The sequence below is a fragment of the Carcharhinus amblyrhynchos genome, unplaced genomic scaffold (assembly GCF_965287045.1).
Source record: "Carcharhinus amblyrhynchos unplaced genomic scaffold, sCarAmb.v2.hapA scaffold_85, whole genome shotgun sequence".
Classification (NCBI taxonomy): Eukaryota; Metazoa; Chordata; class Chondrichthyes; order Carcharhiniformes; family Carcharhinidae; genus Carcharhinus; species Carcharhinus amblyrhynchos.
In genome coordinates, this window is record NW_027649825.1 from 122,674 (window position 1) to 143,164 (window position 20,491).

The 20,491-nt window shown below is 43.2% G+C and overlaps 1 protein-coding gene and 1 pseudogene across 3 annotated transcripts in view; both read left to right on the plus strand.

The window, feature by feature from the left end:
* Positions 1-20,491, plus strand: part of chtopa (chromatin target of PRMT1a) — a 48,224-nt gene that overhangs the window by 24,147 nt on the left and 3,586 nt on the right. For 2 of the 3 annotated variants that reach the window (XM_080182722.1, XM_080182724.1), the window contains exons 4-5: positions 10,791-10,956; positions 18,328-18,444. In XM_080182722.1, coding sequence (XP_080038848.1) covers positions 10,791-10,956; positions 18,328-18,444 — 283 coding nt within the window. The remainder of the gene's footprint in view (positions 1-10,790; positions 10,957-18,327; positions 18,445-20,491) is intronic. The other variant, XM_080182723.1, reaches the window with a different exon arrangement.
* LOC145337948 (large ribosomal subunit protein eL8 pseudogene) lies at positions 4,147-7,222 on the plus strand (annotated as a pseudogene).

The window sequence follows — 20,491 nt, forward strand, 5'->3', positions numbered from 1 at the left end:
TATTCAAGTGCTATCAGAGATACAGAGTGTTGCAAATATTTACACCCTTGATCAAACGGGAAGGGATAAACCTCTACTGTTAATTTAAGCTTAGATTTCTACTCCCTGTCTCCATGTCGTTATCTGTTTATCATTTTCCATATTAATGCCTACTCTCATCTCCACACTGCCGTTGCCTACACTTGTTCCCTTGGTCCCACTATTTAGTTGAAAAACTTCTCTTACTCCTTAGTTGTAATGTTTGCTAGAACACTGGTCCCAATAGTCCAGCCCCCACTTTACCCAGTACTGGTTGCGGTGAGTTGCCTCGTATCCTTTAAAAAGAACCTGGATGAGCACTTGGCATATCATAACATTGAAGGCTATGGGATTAGGTGGGAGGTCAGGTGTATACACCTGGAGCAGATACGACGGATCAAAGGGCCTGTTCTGTGCTGTGAGATTCTATGGTCATGATGTGGGTATGCCGGCGTTGGACTGGCGTAAACACAGTAAAAAGTCTGACAACACCAGGTTTTAGTCCAACCTATTTAATAGGTTGGACTAAAACCTGGTGTTGTCAGACTTTTTACAGATTCTATGGTGCCAGTGCCCCACAAATCAGCATGTATTACTTGTCATCGCTGACAGTTCCAACACAGCTTTTTTTGAAGTAGCATTGAATTTTTAAAAAATTATTCATGTTTTTCCAGGATAATGTCTTTCAAGGCCACAAGCTTGTGTACTTTTTCTGCGGTTATGTCTGATTGTGTTTTCCCAACTCCCACTTCGATTTGCTGAATTGAGAGTTGCAATTTCCTGCTGGTACTATAGTGACGTCTGAGAGATTTGTTCAAATCTCAAAGAATTTTGTTTGTTAAAAGCTTTGATGTACATTTTCAAAGTATGTACTCACCTTGAACCTGGCGTTTCAAATCTGAACACTTTTTCTAGTTTTACTTCCTCCAGCTTTGCTGCTTATCGACATTCTACTGTCTCAAGTTTCTGGAGGTAATAAATCAAGTGTACTTTGCAACTTTCTCTGAGTGGTGATACGGGTGAATATTGGGTAGTCACATAAGTAGTGTTTCTCTCAGATACCAAAAATTATTCAAGTGACCTGATAATGAACCTTGCTGCCATGAAGCTTTTAAAGACTGCTTCAAGGATCATGAATCTTTCAGCTAGTCCACTGGTTGATAGATAAGATGTGGAATTTATATGCTGAGTGCCATTTACTTTGAGATAGTCCTCAAACTCTTGTGACGTCAACTGTGAACCATTTTTATGAACAATCTGTTCCGGTTTACCAAAATTGACGACAATTTTGTCAAGCTTTTCAATGCTTTGTTTAGTTACAGTAGATCATTTGGCCATTTTGAGTGTACATTAATCATGACTAAGAACATGTAACCATCAAGTGGACCAGCAACATCTCCGTGCAATTGTTGTCAAATGAACAAAGGAAATTACAGCACAGGAACAGGCCCTTTGGCCCTCCAAGCCTGCACCGACCATGCTGCCCAATTTAACTAAAGCCCCCATCCTTCCGGGGACAATATCCCTCTATTCCCATACTATACGGTGATTTTTGAAGGATCACTGGAGTCAGGGAGGGACCCAGAGGATTGGAAAATCACTAATGCAACACCACTGTTTAAGAAGGGAGGGAGATCAAAGATGGGAGATTATAGGCCGGTCAGTCTGTGATAGGGTTTTAGAGTCCATTATTAGGGATGAGATTTCATAATACTTGGAACTGCATGGTGAAATAGGGCGACGTCGGCATGGTTTCATCAAGGGGGTCATACCTGACAAATCTGAGAGAATCCCCTCAGGTGGTAAGGAGCAGGTTAGACAGAGGAGAGCCAGTGGATGTTATTTATGTGGATTTCCAGAGGGCCTTTAGCAAAGTGCCGGAGAGGAGGCTGCTGAGTAAGATAAGAGACAAGGTATTAGCGTGGATGGAAGCTTGACTGACTGAAGGGAGTCCACAAGAATGATCCCACGAATGAAAACCTTGACATATGAGCATTTTGTGTGTACTCGATGGAGTTTAGCAGGATGAAGGGGGATTTCATCAAAACTTAGAGAATAAATCTACAAAAGTCTGAGTCGTGTGCCAACTGATTTGAGAACAGCTTCTTCCCTCCTGCTGTCAGACTTTTGAATGGACTTACCCTAGCTATGACTGTAACACCACATTCTGCACTCTCTCCTTTCCTATGAACAGTATGTTTTGTCTGTGTAGCACACAAACAATACTTCTCATTATGTTAATACATGCGGCAATAATAAATCAAATAAAGAAAGGCTTGGTTAGAGTGGACTTGAGGAAGGTGCTGCCGTTAGTAGGAGAGACTACAATCCGAAGGCACAGCTTCAGAGTAAAGGGACGGCCCTTTAGAACTGAGATGAGGAGGCATTTCTTCAGCCAGAGGATGGTGAATCTGTGGAATTCATTGCCACAGAGGGCTGTGGAGACTAGGCCATTTGAGTGTATTTAAGATAGAGAGAGGTTCTTGATTGGTTATAGATTATAGGGGGATAAAAAGGAGAATGGAGTTGAGAAACTTGTTAGCCGTGATTGAATGGTGGAGCAGACTCAGTGGGCCGAATGGCCTAATTCTGCTTCTATATCTCATGGCCTTAGGAAGGTTTGGAGTGATGCTCCACAGGATTCATTATTGGACCTTGATTTTCCTGATATATATTTACAATCTCGATCTTGGTGTGCAGGGCACGGTTTGTAGATGATGTGAAGAAGGCAGTGTAAGCCTCAAAAGCACACAGACAAGTTGGTGCAATGGACCAATAAGAGGCAGATGAAGTTCAAGGTAGAAAAGTGTGAAGTGATGCATTTTTGTCGGAAGATCGTGGAGAGACGATACAAAAAAAAGGTAAAAATCTAAAAGGGGCACAGGAGCTGAGGCAGCTGGGTGTATGTGTATGTAGATCATTGAAGATGGCACGGCTGGAGGAGAGGGCAGTTAATAAAGCACAGTATTCTGGGATTTATTAATAGTGATATACAAGGATAAAGGAGGTAATGCTGAACTTGTACAAGACACTAGTTAGACCTCAGCTGGAATATTGTGCACAGTTCTGGGTGCCACATTATAGGAAGGATGTGAATGCATTGGAGAGCATGCAGAAGAGGTTTACAAGAATGGTTCCAGGGATGAGAAACTTCTGTTGTGAGGGTAGTTTGGAGAGGATGGGAAGGTTCTGAAGAAAACTGAGGAGATTTGATAGAGGTGTTGAAAGTCACGGGGAAACCGCTCTCTCTCTCAGAAGGACCAAGCGTGAGAGGGCACAAGGTTCGGATGATTTGCAAAAGAAGCCAAGTAGTGTTCGCGTTAGGAGTGTTTCGGGTCGGAATGCCTGGAAATGTGGTGGGAGGTTCAATCGGGACATTCAGGAGGATATTAAAATGATTACTTGAATAGAAACAATGGGCAGGGAAATGGGGAAAAGGTGTAAGGGAATGGCATTAAGTAACAAAGTTAGTTTGGAGAGCTGGTGCAAACATGATGGGTCAAATGGCTTCCTGCGCTATAAGAATTGGGTTAACTTTTCCTTGCAGGCACGAATGCTTTGAATTTTGTTCAGTTTTTCTGTGTGTCTGCAATTTAATGACGTTCTGGGCTTTTATCCCATTTTGCCAACATGTTGGGAGGATGTTAGTTGTAAATTGGGTTGTCTTTTGTAGATTAACGACAAGTCTTTAACCATTAGAATTATTCCCACATGTACAGGAAGGGCTATAAGCCAGCAGCACCACACTGATCCTGGGTTATGTGCCTTTTTATATCACTGTTTATGCACTAATATAGTCAGTTGCACATAACCCAATGTGTGCCAGACCTTTATACTTAAGCACTGTGGGTGTTCCTGCACCACATGGACTGCAGCTGTTGAAGATGGCAGCACACAATCTCCTTCTCAAGGACTTGGGACAATACTAAATAAAAAATCTTTTAAAATTAGGGATGAGCAGAAAAAACTAGTGACACCCACAGCCCATAAACATAAAAAAATTAGTTCACACAGAAGGTTCTTGTGATGGGCAACAATTTACCTGAAATGCTGATGGAATCTGCACGGTGGTTAGCACTGCTGCCTTATAGCACCAGGGAGCTGGTTTCAGTTCCAGCCTCAGTCACTTCTTGTGGAGTCTGCGCTTCCACCCCTGTGTCTGGGTTTCATCCCGCAGACCTGGTTAGGTGCATTGGCCATGCTAAATTCTTTCTTGTACCCACACAGGCACCAGAGTGTGGCGACTCAGGGAATTTCACAGTAACTTCATTGCAGGGTTAATGTGAGCTTACTTGTGACACTAATAAATAAACTTAAATTTTGAAAAGGTGATTGGCCCTGTACTTGAAGAGAATTTTTGGTGTTATTGGGGAAAACCTGGAATATGGAACAAAATTTAATTGGCCTTTTCAGTGAGTGTTATGGTTCAGGTCCAAAACTCCCAGTGTTTTATGAATTTATAAGTTTTGCATTTTGAAATTAGCTAGGATAAACATAAGATGTTTTACTTCCGGTATAATTCAAATGACCTACTAGGACACAAGGGAGCTTTTATCAAACAAAGTTTATTTAAAAATATAGTTAACATGTATACTAAGAAAATTAGTAAGAACTTTTATCAATTACAAACAAAACAACCAATATAATGTATAACTCCTAATGAAAATCTGTGTTCCAATCGAAACCAAAATCCAATAAACAAAACTCTTTGGACAGATTTATCATTGTACAGGCTAAAGCTCACAAGATACTGGAATCCATTTCAGTTGGTTGAATGCTGATTTCAAATGATCTTGAAAACTCAGAGCAGCTTGTCTTCATCTCCCCAAAATACAGATTCCTTCCTGCAGCGTTGCAGCAAGCCTTTCTTTCAGCTAACTGGTAAAATTTTCAAAGCAAAACCGAGAGAAAGAGACTTACTTTCCAGCTTGCTTCGAAGAATGCCTGTAACATTGCAGCCAAAACAGAACTGAAAGCTGGAAAACTTTGGTCCCCTCGCCTCCCTACAGCTGTTTTCTTCTCCCAACAATGACATTACACCTAAAGCTTGTGAGCTGCTGAAATCATGTTTTATAAAAAAACCTTTCTTAAAGGGACATGGCATCAGCGAGTTAGCACATATGATGGGCTGAATAGCCTTCTGTAAGATTCGATAATATTAAGATGTGTTCCATTGACAGGATTTTTTCAGCTGTTATTGGTGCATTGTTATGGTATGAAGTGGGAGGAAAATCCACAACAGAGGCATTTAATATTTGTTACATCTGAAAAGCTTTCACATATTATCCAAATCTTAAGATTAGCATATGCTTCTTACAGCACGTTACAAGAATGCTGCTAATTGTCAATGATTTCTGCTGCTGATTTAATTTCCAGGGTGAATTTGCACTGATGGTACTGTTCCATGTTTTATGGTGAACCTCCATTCTGTTTCGAAGCTTGCTGTGTCATTTCCTAAGCTTCCCACGTGAAGCTTTTGTTTCTTGCTGGTGAGCACTGATTTCTAGTGGCAAGGGGATGAATTGTGAGTGAAGCATAGCTGGATTTGCAGGATGTCTTTTGGCTGGCTAATGTTGTCTTTTTGCCACTGTTGCTTTAGTTTCCCCGCCAACTTATTAGGTATTTCACGGGATAAAGTCTTGTTTTGTCAAGATGTTTTAATTTATTTAATTGTCAGAAATTACTTATTCTGATGCTCCACTGAGCTTCATTTTGAGACTTGTGTCATGGAATGTCATCCTGAGATAACTGGCTTGGTGGAACATTTTCTGTGACATTTCTGTGGGACGTTGGATTAGGAGTCACTGAAAGTGGCATTGCAGGTGGGGAAGGTAGTCAAGAAGGCACATGGCATGCTTGCCTTCGTCGGCCGGGACATTGGAAAGAAGGTAGCCCCGGCTCCTTCTGTCCTCAGGAAGCATCAGGTGAAAAACGTTGTCAATCCTCTGCTTGAGAAGCGACCAAAAAATTTTGGGATCGGTCAGGATATCCAGCCCAAGAGGGACCTGGCAAGATTTGCGAAATGTACAAGTTTCTGAAGGTGCCTCCAGCAATTAACCAGTTCACCCAGGCCTTGGACAGGCAGACTGCGACTCAGCTCTTCAAACTAGCCCATAAATACAGACCTGAGACCAAAGTGGAGAAGAAGCAGAGGCTTTTAGTCCGAGCCCAGCAAAAGGTAGCTGGGAAGGCTGATGCTCCAACAAAGAGGCCAGCAGTTCTCCGATCAGGTGTGAACACTGTCACCACACTGGTGGAAAACAAGAAAGCTCAGCTGGTGATTATCACACATGGCGTTGACCCCATTGAGCTGGTTGTGCTCCTGCCTGCTCTCTGCCCGAAGATGGAAGTTCCTCATTGCATCGTCAAAGGCAAAGCCAGACTTGGGCGATTGGTGCACAGAAAGACCTGCCTTACCCCTGGCTTAGATCAACCCTGAGGATAAGGGAGCGATGGCCAAGCTGATTGAAGCTGTGCGGACTAACTACAATGAGCAGTTTGATAAGATCCGTCATCATTGGGGCAGTGGAATTCTGGGTCCCAAATCTGTGGCTCGCATTGCAAAGCTGGAGTAGGCCAAAGCTAAAGAGCTGGTCACCAAACTGGGATAAATTCCTAATCTGCTCATTGTACATAAAGTAAAAATGGTTGTATTTAAAGAGGGAAAAAAATTGGCAAGTCATGTTGCAGCTTTATAGATCCTTAGACTGCACTTGGAACATCATGTTCAATTCTGATCTCCACACTACCAGAAGGATGTGGAGGCTTTGGAGAGGGTACAGAAAAGATTTACCAGGATGTTGCCCTGGTATGGAGGGCATTGGCTACGAGGAGAGGTTGGAGAAACTTGGTTTGTTCTCACTGGAGCGACAGAGGTTGAGGGGAGACCTGATAGAAGTCTACAAGATTGAGAGAGGCATGGGTTGAGTGAATAGTCAGAAGCTTTTTCCCAGGGTGGAAGAGTCAATTACTAGGGAGCACAGGTTTAAGGTGTGAGGGACAAGGTTTAATGGAGATGTACGAGGCAGGTTTTTTACACAGAGGGTGATGTGATGCCTGGAGCTCTGCCTGGGGAGGTGGTGGAAGCAGATACGGTAGTGAGTTTTAAGGGGTGTCTTGACAAATACAGGATGGGAATGGAGGGATATAGTCCCAGGCAAGGTAGGGGTTTTAAGTTGGGCAGCATGGTCGGTGCAGGCTTGGAGGGCCATAGGGCCTGCTGTAATTTTCTTTGTTCTGTTCAGGAGCAAGCAACGAGACTGAAAAACTGGACCTGAATTTGTAACCTCAACGTTACTTCCAGTCCCACATATTAGTAAGCAACAAAATAGAATTAAGCGTAAGACTGGAAAGTAAGTGTAGGAGGGAGGGCATCACGTTGCTGGGGCAGGTGGGACCTGTGCAAGATGGGTGAGCCACACTTTTGCAGGGCTGGCATTAACATTCCTGCAAGGATATTCACTAGAGCTGTCAGGGAGGGTTTAAACTAAATTAGCAGGGTGGTGAGAACCTGAGAGGGAGCTCGGGTTCGAGGGAAAAAGTAGAAAGAAAATAGAAGACAAAGCATTGGCACCAAATGGTATCAGAATAAGTTTAAAAAAGCAGAATTAAAGGTACTTTATCTGAATTTGAGAAAGTTGATTTTTGAATGCACAAATTGAGGTAAGTGAGCCTGCTTTAATTATTATGGAGACATGGCTGCAGGGTCATCAAGATTTGACAACTAAATTTTCAAAGACATTTAGCATTTAGGAGGGATGAACAAGGAAAAGGAGACAGAGAGAATTATCAAATGATCGAGATGTGGAATCAGCTTGCATGGGAATTATTCATACACCAAGGAAGTTGGGCAATGTCTAAATCAAGAAATTAAATGTGTGTAACATGTCTAATACAGTAATAATGGGCAGCTTCAATTCAATTGGCACTAATGCTGTGGAGGATGGATTGCTGGAGTGTACACAAGGTGGGTTTCTGGAGCAATATGTTGAGGTGCCAACTAGGGTACTTTGAATTTAATGTGTGATGACAAAGGGCTGCTTAATAACCTTGCTGTAAAGGAGCGTTTGGGAAATAGTGACCGTAATAGGATAGAGTTTTGCATTAAGTTGAATGCAGTAAGTTTGTTTTGAAGCGAGGGTTTTAAGTTTGAAGGAAGGAAATTAAGGACATGTTGAATGGTGGATTGGGAAAAGATATTAAAGTCACTTATGGCCAATGAAATAAGTGAAAGATTGCTTTACATTAACAGGAGTGGCTTATAAGGATGTCACAAAGTCTTCAGGATTGGGAGCAGTTTAGAACACAGCAAAGGAAGGCAAGAAACCGATTAAGAAAGAGAAGATGGAGTATGAACATGAACTAGCAAAGAACATTAAGGTGGAAAGTGCTGGTGGCTGTGGTGCTTCAGTCCGCCTTGTTGTTCAGCAAGGGGCAAACACGCGATGGGTCATACGAGGGCTGTTCTTGGTTGTTTCGAGAGTAGCCTAGTACTTCACATTGTTAGTGTGTGCTTAAACTGGACCAGATACTGGGCAACACGACAGCTCAGTGACTATCACTGATTGCTGTGCAGACACATGGATTTGGGCCGGTGTCTGTGGGAGTTTGCGCATTCTCCCTGTGCTTGCGTGGGTTTTCTCCGGGTGCTCCGGTTTCCTCCCACACCCCAAAGATGAGCTATTAGGCTGATTGGTGTAACAAATTGTCCCTAAATTAGTCTTCCCTCAATGTGGAATGCCATAAGCGTAGACAAGGGTCATGGGTGGAGAGGGGACTCATAATGTTAAAATGGCGGCATGGGCTTGTTGGGCCGAAGGGCCTGTTTCCCGGGCTATAAAGCTGCCTCTCAACGCCAGGGACATGAATTCAATTCCAGCCCTGGGTGACTGGAGTTTGCGTGCTCTCGCCATGTCACCATGGGTTTCCTCCTACAGTCCAAGTATGTGCAGTCTTGCTAAGTTGCCCCTTAGTGTCCCATAGTGTGAAGGTTGGGGGGATTAGCAAGGTAAGTACATGGAGATGGGGCCAGGGTAAGATGCTGTGTCGGGGGAGTCATTGCCGGATGGCCGCCTCGGAATTTTCTGATCAAAGCTGCTTGTGCGGTGGCATTGCTTTGAAAACTCTCCTGTTTCATTTTGGACAATTTATCCCTCATTTCAGACGCCTCTAAACAGCTTCCTGGGCAATGTTTCATTCTCTCCATCCTTATTTCTTTTTGTCTGTGATTCTTCACAGCTGCACCCCATATTGTAATGATCTCGGAGGGCTGTATTACTGAGTCCTCCATCTTCTGTGACACTGCCGAGTGCCTATTTATGATGCACAGTCAGCAGGAAGTGACTGCTTTTCCAGTAATTTTTTTAAAGCATCCAACATATGATCCAGAAGTGTGTCTTTCTGACAGTGTAACTCCAGTTAAAACCAGGAACCTATCCACGTGTGGCATTCAGCACAATATAACGATTTGGAAATGAGCACTGAAAAGGGAAGTTCCAAATTGAATTTCTTTAAATTTATTTGTTCATGTCACAAGTCGGCTTAGATTAACACTGCAATGAAGTTACTGTGGAAAATCCCCTAGTCGCCACACACAGGTGCCTCTTTGGGTACACTGAGGGAGCATTTAGCATGGCCAATGTGTGTCTTATCTTCCAGAGTGTGGGAAGAAACTGGAGCACCCAGAGGAAACCCATGCAGACGCAGGGAGAACGTGCAGATTCCACACACACTGACCCAAGCTGGGAATTGAACCTGGTCCCTGGCACTGAGGCAGCAGTGCTAACCATTGTGCCACCTGCAATCTGGTATACAATCCCCTGAGTGCAGGAGGAGGCCATTTGGTTCCTCAAGCCTGCATTGACTCTCCAGAAAAGTGTCTCACCCAGACCCACTCCCCCAGGAGGTGATGGCATTGTGTATTATCATTGGGCTAGTAATCCAGAGACCCATGATAATGCTTTGGGGACCTGGGTTTGCATCCCACCATGGCAGATGGTGAAATCTAAATTCAATAAAACTTGGAATTAAGAGTCTTAATGGTGACCATTGTTGATTGTCATACCTGCCGTCCTTACTTGGTCTAGCCTACATGTGACTCCAGGCCCACAACAATGTGATAGACTGATAGAAGCCCTCTGAAATGGACTAGCACTCAGTTCAAGGGCAATTAGGGATGGGCAATAAATGGTGGCCCACATCCCCTGAACAAAACAAACCCTGTGATATCTTGCTCTATGCAATAACCACTTTTCTAAGTCTATCAAAGTCTGGCTATGTCTCGTAAGCGCTTAATCAAACTTCCTCGTAAATTTTAAACAATGTATGATCCTTTTCACCATCCAACTGGCAAGCATCCAGTTCACAAATTTTGCTTGTTTTGCTTTTGTTAGATAAATCTGTGACCCCTGTCTGTATATCCACTCTGTTTTTCCATCGGTCATGAGGTTTTACCTTGGAAACTGTGGTGTGTGATCATACACGCCCATTAAATCATTTTTTCCACAGAAGTAACTCAGATTGCAGTCTTCTGATTGAAAAAATTCTTAATTTTCCATCTTCACTTTGAGTTACTATTCTCTACATTCTTACTAATCCAGTAGCTGAGGCATGAAACTAGATAATACTTTCCTTCAGCTTAATAACAATGTAGCATAACATGTCTGCATCATACGGCACACCCAGTGGCCAGCTTTCCCTTGTTCTAAGTTTTGTTGGGGTAGCTTGAATTGTGTCCATATTCCAGAAGTTAATTTTGTAACTTTACTGCCCAGAAGAGTCTGAAACAGCGTCTAGGTAAGAGCAACATCCAAGCACGATTGGGACGACCCGTGGGAGCTTTAGCACGAGGACCAATTGTTGGCCGGGGATCGCCAAGAGGAGGTGTGCGCCTTGGTCGTGGCGGAAGAGGAGGTGTGCGAGGGGGGCTTCCTCTCCGAGGTAGGTGGAATTGTACTGCTCATTAAGAGATGTCCCAAGTGCTTCTAATTAGTATAAGTAGCCGTTGATGTGATCCATGATGAAAGGGAGCACCAACGCTGAAATCAGTAGTCATGGACTTAATCCAGATTGATCAGGACTGACGTTACTTTGATTTCACTGCATCACAGCTCTGACCACATTTCAAAAATATGGCAGCACCATCACCATTCCCCTCCAAGTCATACACCATCCTGACTTGGGAATATATCTGCTACTCTTTCTCTGTCCTTCACCACATAGACTGCAGTGGTTCCAGAAAGCAGCTCATTGCCACCTCCTCGAGGATAATTCAGGATCAGTGATACCCACACCACATTCATTTTTTTTGCAAATGATTACCTGTGGAATTGGGACATCCTGAAGATGTGGAACACATTATGTTCCCAGGCCTGGCCTTTCATTGTAGCCCCAAACGTAATGTTGAAACCACATATAATGTCTCTACATATATTTTTACTTTATTGGGATCTATTGCCCAGTGGTTCCTCCAAGCAAAGAAGCTGTTTTACTTTCCGTTCCTCTTCTTTGTCATTGAACCCCAGCAAAGCTGCCACTCTAGGTGGGGCAGCACAGATGGGTGTTCGTATATCTGCCCTGATATTTGTCGAAAGAGCAGGGTGATTGTCAGCAGCCCGGAATCTCAGAATTGCAGAGGTCCTGACAAATTTATTGCATTTTTCCAAGCCTATGGGTTAGACATAGACTTATAGAGGTTTACAGCATGGAAACAGGCCCTTCAGCCCAACCTGTCCACACTGCCCTTTGTTTTTAAACCCCTAAGCTCGTCCCAATTGTCTGCATTTGGCCCACATCCTTCTGTACCCATCTTACCTACATAACTGTCTAAATGCTTTTTGAAGGACAAAATTGTACCCACCTCTACTAGCTCTGGCAACATTTTCCAGACACTGACCACTCTGTGAAAAAAATTGCCCCTGGATGCTTCTGTATCTCTCCCCTCTCACCTTAAACCTCTGCCCTCTAGTTTTAGACTCCCCTGCCTTTGGGAAAAGATATTGACTATCTCGCTGATCTGTGCCCCTCATTATTTTATAGACCTCTATAAGATCACCCCTCAGCCTCCTACGCTCCAGAGAAAAACGTCCCAGTCTATCCAGCCTCTCCTTATAACGCAAGCCATCAAGTCCCGGTAGCATCCTAGTAAATCTTTTCTGCATTCTTTCTAGTTTAATAATATCCTTTCTATAATAGGGTGTCCAGAACTGTACACAGTATTCCAAGTGTAGCCTTACCAACGTCTTGTACAACTTCAACAAGACGTCCCAACTCCTGTATCCAATGTTCTGACCGATGAAACCAAGCATGCTGAATGCCACCTTCACCACTGTCCACCTGTGACTCCACTTTCAAGGAGCTATGAACACGTACCCCTAAATCTCTTTGTTCTGTAACTCTCCCTGAGGCCCTACCATTAACTGAGTAAGTTCTGCCCTGATTCAATCGACCAAAATGCATCAGTTTGTATAGGATTGCTGGGGTGAGGGTGGAAATGAGCACACATTCCTCATCCACAAACACACTTGGCTGCTCAGTCTGGCAGTTTTCACCTCTCTTTAGCTGCTGGCTTTCCTGACCCTTGGAAAACACGCCCAGCTGTTAAGCCTAAATAGCGGCTCAAATTGTTTTCTAATGTCCAATCACTAATCAGCTTCTGCATTTTTATTTCTATTTGGGAGTTTCACCCATGAATTTTATAACAAACCTGAAAAATTCTTTGAATTATTCAGTATATTTAAAAAAAAAGTCACCTTTGTGTGAAACTTGTGTGGAGCGTATATTTGATCAGGCGATGTGAGCTCAGTCTTTATTTGAGCTGGCAACTTTGGGGTTGGCGTAGAGGGCATGTTTGAACAGGGGGCCTGGTGCTGGGGCCGTGTGTCAGCGGGGGGCACGGTGGTCAGAAGTTATGAAATTGTTTGGTTGTTCAGTCACCAGCTTGAAGGTTTTACAGTAGTGGATAGGCCGTAATGTTGAGCCTGACATATCAGATACATTCCCATCTCCAACACCATTGGAGTCATTAAAGTTAGAATGTTTTAGGAACACTATCAATTTCCCAATGTTGGTACTGAACATAACATTCAAGCTGCACAAGTGCAGACAATGATCAACTCCAGCAAGAGAGAAACCAACCATCTCCTCTTGACATCATATGGCATTGCTATCTCTGAACCCCCACTGTCAACACCCTGGGGGTTACCATCACCGAATTCCCCCCCCCACTATCAACATCCTGGAGGTTACCAGCACTGAATCCCCCACTGTCAACACCCTGGGGGTTACCATCACTGAATCCCCCACTGTCAACACCCTGGGGGTTACCATCACTGAATCCCCCACTGTCAACACCCTGGGGGTTACCATCACTGAATCCCCCACTGTCAACACCCTGGGGGTTACCATCACTGAATCCCCCACTGTCAACACCTGGGTACCATTGACCATAACTATCAACATCCTGGGGGTTACCATCACTGAATCCCCCACTGTCAACACCCTGGGGGTTACCATCACTGAATCCCCCACTGTCAACACCCTGGGGGTTACCATCACTGAATCCCCCACTGTCAACACCTGGGTACCATTGACCATAACTATCAACATCCTGGGGGTTACCATTGACGAGAAACTGGTTTAGACCTGTCATATCAATGCTATGACTATAAAGCAAGGAGGCTGGGAATTCTGCGGAGAGAACCTCTGCTCTTGACTCCCCAAAACCTGTTCACCTCAAGGCATTAGTCAGGAGTGTGGTGGAGAACTTGCGATATACATGCACGAATACAGCTCCAACACTCGAACTCCACATCATCCAGGAATAAGCAACCCACTTTATCATTTCTCCTCCTTTAAACATGTATTCACTTCACCACCAACAGAAAGTAGCAGTATTTTGTACCATTGTTCAGGACCAGACCAGAAACCACAAGGTATATTATGCAAGTGGCCTAAACCCTAACTTTTAGATTTGATTTTGGCGTTTGGGTGAACATAAGATGTTTCACTTTTATCAAAACAGGTTTTGAGACAACAGTTAGAATCTAACAAAGAATTATCATAGCCTTTACCAATTAAAATATGTAAACATGACTGAGTATAATTCTAAACAGCTATCCATTTCTATTGTTCCAACTTAGCTGTACCCCCATAGACATAAATCTCTCCTTTAGGACCAGTTAGTATATAAAAAAAATCATGTTCACATGTTGCTAGATTTCTAGCATTTCAACACTTCTGGACAAAGATCCAGATAGCAGTTTCCAGACTTCAGAGGCAGCAAGGGAATACTTCCTTTGCAGCTTCTGAGCAGCAACTCTGAGAAAAAAAACTACTTTTGTTCAACAGAATCTCAAGGAAAGAGATTTATTTCCTGGCAGATTCCAGCTTCCAACCCCAGGGAGACGAAAAGAAAGGCTCTGCTCTTTCTCAACTCCAAGCAGAATCTAAGGTGGAATATTCTGTGTATGCCTTGCACCATGCAGTCACATGACCCTACCTATCAATCAACCTAATCAAGCCCTACTCTACAAAATTCCAGGTGAACACACCAAGAACAGTCGAACAGCATTAGTCCAGATTAAAACAAACATTGTAGCAATTAAGATCAATTATGCTGCTGGTTACAGTCAGAACTGCATCAGTTGAAACAGTATGTTCAAATTTTATCATTGAGTAGGGGTGTGCTAAATTGGGCTCAGAATTGAGAGGTTGCAGGAGCATATGGGTCAGTAGAGTAGGAAGATGGAATTCAGTAAGGCAAACGGTTCAAATAATATTTTGAGTATAAAATAGGAACAGGAGTAGACTTAGAATCACTGCAGCACAGTTGGAAAGCAAATCATCCTTTTGTCTCAGGTTTCTGGAAGAGCAGTGCACCTATTGCCACTGCCCTGCCCTTTTTCCCATAGCCTGGTAAATTTTACTCTATAGATAATGATTCCAGTCTCTTTTGAAAATCACAATTAAATTTGCCTCTACGTATTCTGAAGAAGTGCATTCCAGATCCTAACAACTTGCAGTGGAGAGGTTTTCTTAGGTTGTTTCTTTTGCGAGTCACCTTAAATTGGTCCTTTAGTTCCTGATTCTTCCACCGATGGGAACGGTTTCTCCTTGTTTCCTCTTAATATCCCTTATGATTTTTGAATACCTCCTATTAAATCTCTCCTCAACTCTTCCTTCTGCAAGAACCCAGCTTTTTCAATCTTCAATCTGTCAACATAAATCCTTATCACTGGAACTGTCGTGTATCTTACATCCTTCCTAAAGTGTGGTGCCAGGAACTGGATGCATTGTTCCAACTGAGGCCAAACTAGATTTTTGTACCAATTTATCATAATGCCGTTGTTTTTGTACTCCTGTGCCCTTTTTGATAAAGCAGAGAATCTCATGTTCTTTACTAAGCACCCTCCCAACCTGTCCTCCCAACTTCAACTCCTGCATCCCCTTTAAAATTGTAACCTTTACTTTGCATTGCTTTTCCCTGTCCTCCCTGTTAAAATGAATTATTCCACACAGCTCTGCATTAAATTTCACCTGCCACATGTCTGCTCATTCTACCAGCCTGTTCATTCCCTTTAAAGTCTATCACTACTCTCCTTACAGTCCTGTAAACTTCCCAAGTTTTGTGTCAATGGTAAATTTTTACTTGTGCCCTTTACGCCAAAGTCTAGGTTGCTTAATGTAGATCGGGAAGACCAAGTGGTCCAATCACGAGACCTGGAGTGCCCGTGCCCCCTCCCCAAACCTTCCTCCAGTCCAAAAAATAACTGGTCACCACTAATCTTTCCTGCCAGTTCAACCAGTTTTGCCTCCACACATCCTATCCCTTTTATTCCATGCACTCTAAATTTGCGGAAAGTCTGTTGTGCGGCACTTTATCAAATGCCTTTTAGAATTACATCGACACTACTACAACCACATTATCCTCATGTACCTTCTGTTTCCCCTTCAAACAACTCCAGCAAATTTGACCATGATTTTCCCTTAAATCCATGCTGACTTCTGTTAATTAGCCCACATTTGCCCAAATGACTCTTTATTTTGTCTCAAATAATCTCATCTCTAAAAACTTCCCCGCCACTGAGGTTAAACTGACTGGCCTGTAGTTACCCTTGCATCTTTTTTGAACAAAGATATCCTATTTGCCATTCATTCTTGTGTCAAGTTTTGAAATGGAGTTGCTGCGCATGCTGTACATGGAGAAAAATACTGGAACAGACCTGACGAAAGGCATGTTTCTGTGCTGTAGCATACCAAATTATTTTATTTCCTCCTCTCTTGAAGGCATGAATTTGTTGCTGTAGTACAGTTCTGCATTTGTTAGCCTGTTTACCTGGTCATCTTTAATGTTCACGTGAAAAATAAATGTTTGGCCATCGCAACTGTACATTTACATCAGAATATTGGCTTATCTCTGCAGCTCAGGGGCACCATGGCAGTGGTCACAGCCCTACTATTCAGTGATTAGGTGCCTGGGTCTCCTAATGTTATAACTGTAAAGTGATACACAGCTGAGAAATTTGCACACGATACTTTGGAAGCCATTTGAAGCATCATGTGATGTTTTCTTTATATTTGTTGATTGCTGGCGCTCTGATCTTTGGGGTGCCATGAATCATAACTGGTATAGTGTAATTATTTATATAACATTCATACCCTTAACTACACACCCACCCCAGGCTTCTTCAGGACATTTATTTTCATCTTTTTAAATCCTACATCCCAGTACTTTGTGGTGGTTCCTTTGGTGCTCTTTAATCAAATTTCAATCTCCCTGAAGCATGTTGCTATAAAATAGGGGTCATGATGTGGAGATGCCGGCGTTGGACTGGGGTAAACACAGTAAGAAGTCTCGCAACACCAGATTCAAGTCCAACAGGTTTATTTCATAGTAAAGTTTATTTGATCAGGGTTAGCTTATGAGGAGAAATTAAATAGACTGGGCCTGTAATCCTTGGAGTTTAGAAGGATGAGGGGGGATCTTATAGAGACTTAAAAGATAATGAAGGGGATGGATAGGGTCGAGGTTGAGAGTTTCTTCCTGCTTAGAAAGGAAAACAACTAGAGGGCACAGCCTCAAAATAGGAGGGGGGGGGCAGTTTCGAACGGAGTTGAGGAGGAACTTCTTCACTCAAAGGGTAGTGAACCTCTGGAATTCTCTGTCCGTTGAAGTGGTGGAGGCTACCTCGCTGAATATATTTAAGTCACGGGTAGATAGGTTTCTGATAGACAAGGGAATTAAGGGTTTGGGAAGAACATAAGAAATAGGAGCCAGCGTAGGCCATCTAGCCCTTCGAGCCTGCCCCGCCATTCAGTAAGATCATGGCTGATCTGTCGTGGCTCAGTTCCACATTCCCGCCCTCTCCCCATAACCCTTAATCCCCTTGCTTATCAAAAACCCATCAACCCGCGTCTTAAATATATTGAGCGAGGCAGCCTCCACCACTTCAACGGGCAGAGAATTCCAGAGATTCACCACCCTTTGAGTGAAGAAGTTCCTCCTCAACTCTGTTCTAAACCGCCCCCCCTTTATCCTGAGGCTGTGCCCTCTAGTCCTACTGTCCTTTCTGAGCGGGAAGAGTCTCTCCACCTCTATCCTATCCATCCCATTCATCATCTTATACGTCTCAATGAGATTTCCCCTCATTCTTCTAAACTCTGAGTACAAGCCTAGTTTATTCAGCCTCTCCTCATAGTTCAACCCCCTCAACTCCGCTATCAGCCTAGTAAACCTCCTCTGCACTCCCTCCAAGGCCAAAATATCTTTGCATAAGTGCGGTGACCAAAACTGCACACAGTACTCCAGCTGCGACCTCACCAGTGCCCTGTACAGCTGCAGCAAGACCTCCCTGCTTTTATATTCAATCCCCCTCGCTATGAAGGAGAAAGCGGGAAAGTGGAACTGATCCGCTTCAGATCAGCCATGATCTTATTGAATGGTGGGGCAGGCTTGAAGGGCTAGATGGCCTACTCCTGCTCCTATTTCTTATGCTCTTAAACCCACAAGCTTTCAGAACACTTCCTTTGTCAGGTGAGTGGGAAGTTCTGATCAGGGCGTATAAAGGCACACGCAGTTTACAGAATATTGATTAGAATGCTAATCTAATCGTTCTAATCGGTATTCTGTAAACTGTGTGCGCCTTTATATGCCCTGATCAGAACTTCCCACTCACGAAGGATCAGCGTTCTGAAAGCTTGTGGGTTTACTATCAGATAAACTTGTTGGACTTTAACCTGGTGTTGTGAGACTTCTTGCTATAAAACGGGGCACAGTAGCCTCATTCTAATATGAATATTTGTTTTCCTTAGGTCAGGGCCCAAACCGAGGACGAGGTGGCGTTCCGCGATTAGGACTGAAACGAGGTGGAATGAGAGGCCGAGGAGGCCTGAGCCGGGGAGGCCCGCCCGGAAGAGGAGGAATCAGAGGTAGTGCTCGCACAGGCCAAATGGAAGCCGGCTGTTCATCTTTAAACAATTGTCTTGAATTTCAGCAAGGACTGAACACCTCCACACACCAGGGATGACTTTAGAGTACGGTATACCGGCCAAGGAATCGGGGGAGGGCTAGTGTTCCAATTCAGCACACTGGTGTGAAGCAGCAAATTATTTGACCCTGCTGGGTGAAGCAGACTGATTAGGTCTCGCTGCACAGTTGGAGCATGTAATGGATTGGTAAAGGCCACAAATAGGTCAGAGGGTGATTGTAGAGAGTTGCTCAATTCTGGTGGATTTCAGACATAAGAACTTAAAAAACTAGGAGCAGGAGTAGGCCATCTGGCCCCTCAAGCCTGCTCCGCCATTCGATAAGATCATAGCTAATCTTTTCATGGACTCAGCTCCACTTACCCGCCCGCTCACCATTACTGTGTACATAGGAACATTGAGCTTCTTGAATCTATTCCTCCAATCAGGTTAGATCATGTCTGATCTATATCCTAACTCCCAACCATCTGCCTTCGGTCCTTATTCTTTTATTCCTTTGGATAAAACTATCTTTCTCCAATTTAAAATTAATACAACTCGCATTTATTCTGTGAGAATCCACTCTTCCATCGCCGTAAACATTAAGTGGTTTTTAATTTCTCTCCTGAATTGCTTGGCTTTTTATTTTAAGATTATGTCCATTTGTTTTAGATTTCCCCTGTCAATGGAAAATGTCAGTTTTTTGGCTAAGATCAGGTGTCAGAGCAAGCCCAAGAAGAGATGTGATGTCTTATCTTGTCAGCTTGGATCTTATTGTTTCTCTTCTGGGGACCTTGAGTTGGATTCAGTGGAATTTGAATTTGGTCTTTGGAGCAAGCAAGAAATGGATTTGGGTTTGCCCGGTCCAGCTTGGGCTTTGTAACTTGAAGAATGGGGTAAAAAAAAAATGTTTAAAAGGAAAATGTTTCTTTCTCTTTAGTTCCTTTCAGAATCCTAAAACTTTGATCAAAACACTTTGTCATCTGTATCCAATATAGGTCGCCCTATATTTCATCAAACTCAGCCCTAAAGTATGTTATTTCTCCTGCTTGGAGCCTTGTAATGTCGTGGTGAATCTACACTGCGTTCATTCCAGGCCAGTGTATCCAAAGCTGTACATAGTACAGTGTGATCTACCCAGGGCTTTACGTGACGAGAGTAAAACTTTCTTCCGTTGTAAATTCTTCTAGATATAAAGACTAAAATTCCATTAGCCTCTTTGTTACACTTTAGTAAGCAATGTTAAGCATCCCTTGTATCTCTTTGGACCTCAACTATCCTATTACAGAAAGGATATTATTAAACTAGAAAGAGTGTAGAAAAGATTTACTAGGATGCTACCAGGACTTGATGGATTGAGCGATAAGGAGAGGCTGGATAGACTGGAACTTTTTTCTCTGGAGTGTAGGAGGCTGAGGGGTGATCTTATAGAAGTCTATAAAATGATGAGGGGATCAGATCAACTAGACAGTATCTTTTCTCAAAGCTAGGGGAGTCTAAAACTGGAGGGCATAGGTTTAAGGTGAGAGGGGAGAGATACAGAAGTGTCCATAGGGTCATTTTTTTCGCACAGAGGATGAGGAGTGTCTGGAACGAGCTGCCAGAGATGGTATGGTACAATTTTTTCTTTTGAAAAGCATTTAGATAGTTACATGGGTAAGATGGGCATAGAGGGATATGGGCCAAATGCAGGCAATTGGGATTAGCTTAGGGGCTTTTAAAAGTGGGGGGCAGCATGGACAAGTTGGGTCAAAAGGCCTGCTTTCCTGCTGTAAATCTGTATGATTCTATGCCTAGCCAATGCTGTCTCTGATCAGTTCTCTTCTTAGTCTAGAATGAATGACCTCTCACTTGCTTACATTGAGATTTATTTACCACCATTTGACACATTTATTCAGTCACTCAATTTTATGATTCTGTCTCTTATGCTACTTACTATACAGTTGTCTATAAATTGGATGAATGGCTTTATTGTGTTACTTTAAGTCATAAATAAATATGGTGAATAGCG